At 38.9% G+C, this 10,847-nt stretch overlaps 1 protein-coding gene across 4 annotated transcripts; it reads right to left on the reverse strand.

Annotated features, from left to right (window-relative positions):
- Positions 1 to 1,387: 1,387 nt before the first annotated feature.
- On the reverse strand, positions 1,388 to 7,025 carry ifi44g (interferon induced protein 44g). 4 transcript variants are annotated; one of them, XM_030727119.1, is made up of 9 exons: positions 6,958 to 7,025; positions 6,752 to 6,847; positions 4,541 to 4,701; positions 4,193 to 4,241; positions 3,893 to 4,088; positions 3,533 to 3,685; positions 2,782 to 2,956; positions 2,284 to 2,384; positions 1,388 to 1,787 (listed from the first exon to the last, which is right to left on the reverse strand). In XM_030727119.1, the coding sequence occupies exons 1-9, from the start codon at positions 7,008 to 7,010 to the stop codon at positions 1,593 to 1,595; spliced, it is 1,179 nt and encodes a 392-aa protein (XP_030582979.1). In that variant the 5' UTR covers positions 7,011 to 7,025; the 3' UTR covers positions 1,388 to 1,592. The 4 variants fall into 4 exon arrangements, with proteins under 4 accessions (XP_030582979.1, XP_030582978.1, XP_030582980.1 ...); XM_030727118.1 differs by having other exon boundaries at positions 4,541 to 4,716; XM_030727120.1 differs by lacking the exons at positions 4,541 to 4,701; positions 6,958 to 7,025 and having other exon boundaries at positions 6,752 to 6,839.
- Between the last annotated feature and the right edge of the window lie 3,822 nt (positions 7,026 to 10,847).

Raw genomic sequence — 10,847 nt, forward strand, 5'->3', positions numbered from 1 at the left:
CTTTATGCATTTGTTGATGGGCGCTTAAGTGCATGTTGCTATACTTGCAGTGATGGCAGAAAGTAAATTTCCTCGTGTTGACAAAAACAAAAGTACCACAACGTGATGTTACACGACAATCCAATAAGTTTCGATTTCCTGTTAGACTGGCATTAAAGATTAGTCGCACACTGCAACTGTGCCAAATGTTTCTCCCACTCCATCAGGCGTCATTTAACGCACTCGTAATGGTTGTGGTTACTCTTAGAATCATTTGTAAATTTCCTTTAAAAAACTGGTTCTCCACTGGATTAAATCAGTAAACTGAACAATAATTAAACTACTAATTAATTACCACTCAACCACATCACAAAGCTTACAGTCCTGAAAGGAAAACTACATTTCAGCAGATTACACGAAAAGTTTTAAATTCGGCAAATCATGCGTTTCTTTAATATTTTACCTCCCGGTCCAGAACGACGGGGAAAATAAGCAGAGATCTCGGTGCAAACGGACGTTGAAATCAGGAGTGACGGGTGTCTGCAGCCGAAAGAAACGAAACTGGAAGTCTCCAGCTAGAATAAATTTCAGAATAAAAGTCTGCGCTTGTGTCCTCTCCCTTCAGTTTAAAAAAAAAACGCCACCCGAGTCCAGAGGACAGCGTTATTTAAGCTAAGTTTACACCTTCTCTGCGAGGTTTATTCTTCTTCGCATGTGTGACCCAAGTCACCGCGGTCGGATCCAGTAAACCACGTTCACGGGAAAAAATTCTCATAAATATCCAGATTATAAAGAAACTTGTTCAAGAGGAGATGAACCTTAGAGAGATTTGATCTTGATTCAACAACTCTGCCAAAAAAAGTAAGGATCAGGCTGTGAGATGACGCGTGGAGTGTAAAAACAAACTGGTTCCTGCAGAGTTCATTTATCAGGCACAGGTTACCGTTTTGTAGCTTCTTTTCAAGAAATGAGTGCAAAAGTAAATTAAAAAGACACGTGTCATCAATTTAAAATACTGTGTATACATATACCATTACACATTTATGAATAAGAACATGAAGCATGAAGTATAATAATAATAATATGCAGAAGCAAGGAACTCCCATTTCCAGAGGAACACAGCATTAAAGCATTAATGATACAAGTGAGGAAGGAAAAAAAGGATTCATACATGAATTCAGTCCTCTTTTTAAAACTGTTCTAAGTGCAAACACATATCTCTACCTCCACCTCTTTGATGGACCAGAGAATGGTGGACAGAGGGCAATGGCACATGTGTAATCGTAACTCTCAAGAGAAAGTTTGAACTACAAATTATATATATTTTACATTGTGAAGGAACAAAACTACAAAAACACTGGTGAATGTAAAGACTTTTAATAAATCAAATAAAACAACAAATGCTCCATGAAGCCCAGTGACTGATACAAAAAAAAATCAGTCTTACAGATATAACAGATATGATATACAGATATTTGATGTGATTAAAGTTCTGACAGAAATGTCCAAATGACAGAAACACAAATTTTTATAACAAAGTAAAACTGTTTAACTCTAACAGATGGAATTGAAATATGAGTGTTTACAGAAATGTGACAACTTTGTTCATAGTTTCAGAAATCTAACTTAAGCCCTTTGTGTTGTGATGTGTTGTCCTGGAAATATAGGTCAGCATACTGCAGGATGTGGTCAACAGCACTAAGAAGGAGCACATCTGTGTTCACATCCACGTCCAGCTCTGAAGAGTAGTTCTTCACTGGAACGATGTAGGAGGTGGACATACCCAACAGAGCAGCAGCTTTACCCATCTGCAAACACACAGACACATGCTCACCTCCAGTGTTTAGTTCCTACAGCTGATAAAGAACAACAACAGGCAAAACACTGTTACTGCCTCAGTGTCTCCTGAAGATGATCATCTCGGTGTGGTCTGTAAGCAAAGTTGTACTAACATCCTGCTGACTGTAAACTGTTGTGCACTTTAAATGTTCTCAAGACTGAGCAGAACCAAAAATATAAAAGATGTGATGCTTATAGATGCTTATATTTGGAAAATCAAGCACTGCAGGTCTTCAGCTTCTTAGAATACTTTGATTTATTCAGGTTTTTTTAATCAATGCTGTAAAATTTTTCATTTATTTTGAATTCTGTCTATTTCCGTGCTTTTAGACCTTTACAAGTTGTACATTTACATTAGTGTTTGTAGAGTTAATCCATTTCCTATTCATAAAACATTTGGGGTAAATACCTCTGAGTCTTTGTACAATTACATTATGTGACTGCATTTGGTTTATTTTAACCTACCACATCCTGAATTTTGCGGCTCTCATAAACAGCGGTGACCTCTTTGGCTGTTTCTGGACACATCTGGTCTACGTGAGTGAGCAGAGCCACCTGGTGAACACCTAAAAAACAGAAATATATTGTTGTGATGAAGGCAACAATACAAATTGCACTCAGTTCTTATGTTCTACACATAAACATTTTTCAGGTTTCAACAGTCACTTTCTTTCAGTTGATGCCAACAGAAAGTCTAAAGCTGTGAGGCACATCAGTCCCTTTATGGTTATAATCTTTCAGTGCTCTTCGGTCAGAGGCCATTATAATGAAATGTCAGGTAAATCTGTTAATAATAAGAGTGTATGAAACAAAAACATTTTAGCATATTCACTAATAATGTAGAACGAACAGCACTAGAATCATTATTAAAGAGCAGCTACACTGAGGCAGAGGTCAGGTTAAACAAACAGCATGACTTCCATTTATTAACAGTTTCTGTGTAAATGTGCATCTTTGGCTCACCCAAGTCACTGATGTGCTTCCTGAGCTGTTTAAATATGGCACTGAGGCCTTTGGGGTAGGCTGAGATTTTTGAAGCATCCACCACAAAGGCCACACAATGGATTTTGTCTTTAAGGCTCGGCTTCTTCACATAGCCCACAGTTTCTGAGGCAGAGACTGGCTGATCTGTTCTAAACTGGGAGAGAAATTAAGAGTTCAAGTTTATTCACAAAAACAAACAAACAAAAAACAAACAAAAAAAAGATGTAAACATCTATACATTTAAGCACTAAACACAAAGTACAGCTAAGACTGATGGCTCTGTAAGTAGTTTCACTATTATTTAGTTCCAAGTAAGAGGCACTACATGCCAAGTCAGCTGATCACCACAGTTCTTGTTTATCCTGAGGGGAACAATTTTCAGTGGTTAGCACTGTTAACAAAGTTAGTTCACAGCAAAAAGGTCTGGGTTTGAAGTTGCTGAAGATGGGCCGAACAGATTATTTGGTTATTCTAAAACTGTTTTCAAGATGCTTCACTGGATGGATGGATGGATGGATGGATGGATGGATGGATGGATGGATATGATCGAGGCCTGAGATTATCACTGAGAATTTGGCTCCAGTGAGACTGAGTGACAGACTGAGAAAGAATGAGGGAGGGTGCATGGGGGCATGGGCCAAAAAGGCCTCTACAGACAGAAAGGGACTGTATGAAGTTCCTTCCACTAAATGATCAAAAACTAGAATACTACAATACTGATCCTGCTTACCTTGTGTCCTTCAGGTACATGGCCTTTAATGACAGACAGGATGTCATGAAGGGTCAGTCCAGTCATCCCATCATCCCCCAGACCCATGATATCACACAGCACCAGCCCAGTACGATCCTCTCCTTTCTGACCCCGAATCTGGAAGGACTGCAGCTGGCACACACAAAAAGGAAGTTAATAGGACAAAATCCTAAAGCATCCTTCCACTGACCTTCAATCCAAAGAAGGAGAGAATCAAGAGAGTTCTGAAATAGCACAATCTTCTTGCTTATATAGCTTTGTGTGTGAGCCCTGTGTGTATCTGTACTTGAATCTTTGGTGTATTTACTGTTGACTTGATAAATGCTGGTCCACTCGTACCTTTTTGGTGAAACTGGTTGAGCAGGAGCCCACCATGGCCCGGTTGGTAACTCTTCCATTAAACACAGACTGGACTGAACTGATGAAGCTAGACTTTCCAGAACTGACCGGGCCCAGGAGGAGAACCCGGGCCTGAGGCACCTCCTCACAGCTCGGTCTGTAGGAGCTGATCGTCTCCATCAAGCTTGTCTTTCTCCTAGGATCAATGATCGATTCAGTGACTACAAATTTAAAATGTGCTTATCTGCGAGTTCCAATCATTGTGAACACGACTTTATTGAACAGCACAACTTTACTCACTCTTCTGTCCACGCCATGTTTCTCCATGGAGATTCCAACCTTGGTTGGCCTTATAAAAAATTTAAGAATGAAGGTTTAATAAAATAGCCAGTGGTTGTTGTGCTTATGTTTCCTGAAAACATGAATGACTATTAATGTCCTAACATTCATTGAGGTTGGGGTAAAAATCACTGGCATTCAGTGGCTTTTACAGAAAGCCAAGCAGAGACAAACCATAAAGTTACAAAGCTATTTGCTCTTTGTAAAAAGACAGCTTCCCAGTTATCATACTTTATCGGAACAAAGGAGTATATGAATCTTTGACAAAACAAACAAAAATTCACCATGAAGGTATCAGAGGAGGCTGACCTAGGAATGTAAACTGAGGTACTGGCTCCTTTCTCTCTGTAGAACTGATATTTTTGACTTGGCTATCAGCATCTTTGGTGGGAATTTTTGTGCTTAAAGCAGGCTGGACTGAAGCAGCTGGAGCTCCTCCGAGTGATGGTATCTTAACATGTGGTCCAAAACTAAAGGTGAAAGGGCTAATGAGAAAAACAAAAACATACAGCAGAGGAGGACCAAATCAAAGGAACAGAATGCAACTTGAATGTTCTTAGTCTGACATGTTGTGCTTAAACATGATGTTAAGTAACCCAGAAACATGAGTCTGAAAGGCACTACTGAATGTATCATCTTATAATTAAGGTCAGTAGAAATGTGACACCAAAGCCAAGTTGGACAGAAACACACAAAATGCAGCAGCTGATCAATGACAGGGTTGCACTGGATCATGTTTAAGACAGCAACAGTTTCTTCCTGTTTGGAAGTCCACTGAGATGTAGGAAAATGTTTTAAAATACAGTGTATTACAATACTTAACATGCAATGTGACAATAAGCAAGGGCACAGTGTGGTCACTGCACTCTTTGTAAAAGGGCATAAAGCAGCACAAGAAAATGACTGTGCAAGTGTGCATTTTGGATTTCTTAAAGAATCCATCAAAAATCCCAAAATCTAGCAAATCATCAAAATTAACAAGCGTCACTTCAACACTTGTGGCCTTTCTCAGGGTCGTCTGTGGACGGAGAAGAAGGGCACAAGCCTTCCTCTTCCCCATGAGCCTTGAAAGTAGGTAATGTGGTGCCTGAAACTTCTACTGTTTCACAAAATTGAATATTAACATTCAGATATTTATTAAATCAGTTTTTCATAACAGTGCAGAGTTGCTACTGTAGTGTTTGTGTACTTGGATTTGCTTGTTACTAAATCACCATTGCCAGAAAATAACAGTGTTTGAGGATGTTATGCTAAACAGCGAGTTTACCTTTGCTTTGATAGTAAATTAGTGTCGGCTGCATGTCTATGGTTGATTGTCATCAGAGTGGTTTTTTGCTGTATGTGGAGTTTGCAGGTGTAGGATATAAACAAAACCAAGCTGCAATGATTTGGAAGCTGTGGAATTTGGTTGTGGGGTAATCAATTCAAAATCATCATTCACGCAGTGAGTGAATGACAGCTGAACGCCACATCAGGATACAAGCTCAAGCTGCAATACCTCCTACATGGGCATTTGTTAACAGATTTAACTGTGGGTTGGAGGGAGGAGCCAATTTTTTGAGCAACTTTGCTAAAAAAAAAAAAAAAAAAAAAAAAGCCAGGAAGCATAAGTTTAAGATTTTAGATTAAGTTTAGATTAAGACTGCGATCCCAGTTGCATGTGATTCTTTTCAACCTACTTCATAAATATTACTCTTTTTTTAGTTTTGCCTTTATTATCTGCACTTTAAAATAGATGCTTTGTGGGTTTTTTAAATACGCTATATTGATTTATTTTCGGCTTGTGCTGTCATTTCACATTCATGTGGATGTTGGTTACATTTTGATTCTAAACAACAAAAACCTTTGTGTTTATCTAGACAATGGACCAGTTTACATATTTTTTTTTTTAGGTGGGAGGGAATTATTATGTTTCATGTTGAAGAACCTTATTATCTAAATTAAAAAAAAGGAAAACATTTTTGAGGAAAATACTGCATCTGTTGCATTTGTGGCCATAAAGGATCCTCATTGTTAACCTTTTATTACCATTTTCTGTAGGTTTAAACTGGAAATTGAAATCTTTAATTTGAATATTAGATTCATGAATCTAGCCTCTTTTCTTCTCAAAGTTTAACAGACAGATGCATCACCAAGGATCATCTTAAAGGTTTTGATCTCCCCCACCTCATAGTTTTATAAAATAGGGCTTTCCTTTGAGTTCCCCATCACTGGATGTGAGTCTAACCTTTATTTTCTGCATGTTGACACAGATTCCAACTTCCAGATCTTTCTAACTTAAACAAATCGCGTCCCCACAGCTTGTGATAATAAATTTGATTGTAAGTAACAATTTCTGAGACCACATCTTTTCTTCTTCCTGGAAGCAGTACCTGTAAATATGTTGTACTGAGCATACTGACTGCTATAGGCCAAAGATACAACACTAAAGCTTCAACTCGTCTGTGCAAGAATCACTTTTGTCATTTTAACAGTCATACTTTGTAATACTAAAAGTTAAGAACAATCGTGAAATCTTACGCGTTTTTTTCTTCAGTTGACCTGGACATAACTCCTGTTAGTAGATGGTGCGAGCAGCTGCAGCTCAGGACAGACAGAAAATGACAGAGCCCTGCCCTTTCCGAGGAAAAAAGAAATGAAACTTAAGCTGTCATACAAAGGCAGTACTGTATATCTGAATGTAACACATTCGTAGGTGGGGTGTGTTGAGTTGTGGAGTCGGGTACCAGCCAATAAACTTAAAGCCGCAGAAGCAGAGCTCAATAGTGTGCAGGAACATAGCAAACAAAACAAACAAACAAACAAACACGTCTTGGTTCAGACACAGAACAAGTGAGCCGTCATTCTGGCGCTTCTACCAACGTTTTATGGTACTTCTCGTTGCTGATTATTGTTCAGAGCTTCCTACCCATCGGATGCACCAGAGGGAGCTCTAGCCTTGTTTTTGAAGCTGTATATGTTCACCTGCTATTTGTCAGCAGGGGTCAACCTACGGCTACACTCGCTCCTTATCTGCCCCAGGAGGAGATCCTGTGGCGTGATATCCCTCCCATGTCCTGAAAGCTAATGTGTTCTGAGCCACAATCACTGTCATCACTCATTAGCATTTCATTTAAACTAAGCATTTATCTGCAAATAATGGCGGTGCTTTGTCTTGGATAAGAAACTTGTTTGTCCATGCATGTTCATGTGTGTCTGTTTCTTTGGCTTGTTTGCAGGAAGGTTAGCTTTGAATGTTAGAACATTTTTACACCAGATATCAAAAGATGAGAAACCCTTGATCACTGTAATTAGCTAAGTATACATTAATACATATTATATCCTGTATGATTAGTAGTATTGATGTTTTTGGTTACACTTGATTACTATTATAATACAGTGTTTTGGCATGATGTTATAGCAGTGTCAACAAAAGTATGTGGGAATTATTTTTCAGTGGCTTTGCTCAGTTTCAGATATTCTATCCATAAGAATAAACTTTAAATAAACACTAGTTTTAATAAGTTTGTTTAATACATTAAAAAAATTGTATTTCTCACTTAAATCAGTGTTGGCTTTTATCTTACAGAAGTGCAATAAGTCATACCTTTGTATGAAGTATATGATTTATATTATCACAGTGATTTGTTAACATACTGATCTACACACAGTATAAAAAGAAATTCAAAGTCGCAATGAAATTTGTTCAGCTTCCACAATGTTGCAAGCTTTAGTTACTTTAATTTTATATCTATCAGCTAAAACTAATTAATAAGTCTCTCCTTGGATTTTCTCTCTTGTAATTGTCCAGCCTCAAGGAACCTGCAAATTTGCTCACTCAGCGCACCTCTCCGAGCTAAATAAGCACAACAAAAATGTTTGAGGTTCTCTTTCTGGTCAGTCACATCTACTGGCTAGCAGCCTGTAACCAGTCAGGTATAATAATACCTTTATGGCTTTGTGACAATGACAAGTTTCTGTTGTGTCAGCAGAAGTAATGGATGCCTAGTTTCATGTCTGGAGCCCAGCTGTAGATGGAGCTTGAGATGCTGAGCTGATCAGATTAGAAGACTGGAACTTAACGCACATGGAGACGTCTGACACACCACTTAATGATAGAGCTGGAGGTGCTTAGTTATCTGAGGACAACACCCAAATAAAAAGTATATCCTGTCACAGCCTTCAGGTCATGACTGAGTGTCATTAAAGGTGAGTCCACCTGTTGATGATTTGACAGCAAACACTGTGTATAGGTTTTATTTTGGGCATGAAGGCCAGTGCCCTGCAAAAACTGGTGTACCTCAAACCAAAACACTGTGGCCGTGAATAAAAACAACCTCATGATTTCATCCTCCAGAAACCAGAAACTGGTTCGATATTTTTATAAAGACAAGTAATGTGAACGTAAATAATTTATGGAGACATGTCAGATGCTTTAAAATTATGCAGGTAATATGTAACATTTAATGAAGATGATCAACCAACTGGTCGGTCCAACTTGTGATCCTTTCCACATGGGTGGATGACAGTTTCTGTTTTTGTTTTTTGGTTTGTTTTTTTATGTAAAGAATACAAATAATGCAAACATGAAGATAAAGAAGGCAGAAAAATAATTATGCTTAATAATGTAAAATTTGATTTTAATTTCATTAATCAATTATAACATATATGGTGACCCTCTTCTTTTAATCCTTTTTTTAATCTAAAATTGCTTGAACTGCCTGAAATGCTGGAGTTTAACTCCATAAAATTCAAATTTACTAATCATTGTATGGACAAAACATTTTTAATGGATCTCTAGTAAAACTGTCAGAGTGGACGTGACTTCAGTGTCTTCAGTAATGGTTGCGACCCTGAATAATGTAATGAACTCAATATGTGTATTTCAGAAGCAACCAAAATCTAAACATACTCAGATATAGTATAGACAACACCTAAATCAGAGAAGACCGCAATCTGCAGTCCTTTAGAATTGGCAACTCTGTTTTGGGACCTGCTTGTCTTTCCACCTGCATACATGGAAAGCCTGGAGTGGAGGTGGGCTGCAAAGCAGCTTGAAGTGTCAACAACAGTCAGACCCAAGCAAGACTTTGATATTTGCCAGTAAGATGCAGAGAAAAATATCAGCAGACCGATCAGCTGTTGTGGGCTGGCACTGAGATCAGCAGTTATGGTGTACCAAGACTGCGGCTGAGCTCAAGTTTGTGACCTGCACTAAGTTCACTTTCATGCAGGATTGTGTTTTAGATAAAGAAGACATGTTGTGTGTAGCTTTCTGTCATCAGGAGGTTCACAGCTTGTGTCTTGAAGTGGCAAAATCACCAAAAAGGCAGCTTTAGAGTTGGTTTCCCACCAAATCCAGATACCAGAGAACATCCCATAACCTGGAGGGTCAGCTAGAGACTAACTGGCCTTTTTTGTCTTTTTGTTTATATTGTATAATCTAAACTAGTAGCAATCAGTTGATGGATATCAACTTTTGAGCAGCTTCTCATCAGCTGGGACCATGAGTTCAGGCGGTTTAGACAGTTCTGACTCAGCGACCCCAGAAGATATCTGTGGAGTGGAGAGCTGCAGGTGGGAGGAGAAGGTGAAGGAGGGTGAGCAGTCTAAACAGGGAGCTATGCTGACTATGTAGCCGTGTGACACAGCAGTCTCTTTTAAAGGCTACAACCCCCACTCACTGCACCTTAATCCTTCCACACTAGAAGACACACATATAATCAAGTTCGCACTCTGTCTGCTGTAAGTCTGCCAGTAGCCCCGATAACCTAAAGTGCAGCGAGGACTGAAATCAAAGCACTGCAGTGATCTGGATCAAACAGGTTGGAGCTGAGAGGAGGGATGGGAGAATAACAACTTGAAAAGTGGCTTTGATTTTGAAATGCTGCGGCCTTACATCATCACTGTGGCAGGCAGACAGCATGAGAATGAAAAGCACAAGGTCAAGGCCTAGTGAAAGATTAGATTTATAGAGAAAATTTTAAATGTGCAACTCAGAAATCATAGAAAATAAAAGATTTCTGGTCTGTTAAATGTTTTTAACTGTAGTGGTATTTTCAGGCTGGTCAGTCAGTGTGTGTGTGGTATTTTCAGGCTGGTCAATCAGTGTGTGTGTGTGTGTGTGTGTGTGTGTGTGTGTGTGTGTGTGTGTGTGTGTGTGTGTGTGTGTGTGTGTGTGTGTGTGTGTGTTTTCCAGAGCTAAAAGTCTAAAACTTTATGCAACATTAATAGTCTTTTTACTGATTTTTTTTACTGATTCGCTGCAATCCTCACTATACATTGAGTGTTGGGGATCACAATGTGGTGTCTGGGTTTTCACAGGTACAAGGTGGACAAGACAAGGTGGACAACAAGCCAAGTTATGTATCTTGTTTGTTCATGTCACCCTTTATACCCCGGAGGTCCACTACGCTGAGCCTAAAAAAAGCAACACAGTGCTCACAGTTTGCCAGCAGATCACATACAGTGAAGAGGCTGACTTCTAAAATTATCACATTGAAACTAAAGCTTTGTGTTGCTTCATTTCTGGAACAGAAATCTTTGGGAGGGTTACAGTCAAGAACTTTTACAAGTTCAGTCATTGTAGGTAGTTATTTACTCTTTACAGTTTTGATTAGGCAAGCGCTGGGCTGCT

Source organism: Archocentrus centrarchus, chromosome 4 (genome assembly GCF_007364275.1).
Source record: "Archocentrus centrarchus isolate MPI-CPG fArcCen1 chromosome 4, fArcCen1, whole genome shotgun sequence".
Classification (NCBI taxonomy): Eukaryota; Metazoa; Chordata; class Actinopteri; order Cichliformes; family Cichlidae; genus Archocentrus; species Archocentrus centrarchus.

Excerpts from the sequence above, each read along its gene's own strand:
- ifi44g (XM_030727118.1), bottom strand. The coding sequence starts at position 7,010 with ATGTTCCTGCACACTATTGAGCTCTGCTTCTGCGGCTTTAAGTTTATT. Across the intron at positions 4,242-4,540 it reads ACCTCAGTTTACATTCCTAG|GCCAACCAAGGTTGGAATCT; the intron begins GTCAGCCTCCTC and ends ATTTTTTATAAG. Across the intron at positions 1,788-2,283 it reads GCCGCAAAATTCAGGATGTG|ATGGGTAAAGCTGCTGCTCT; the intron begins GTAGGTTAAAAT and ends GTGTGTTTGCAG.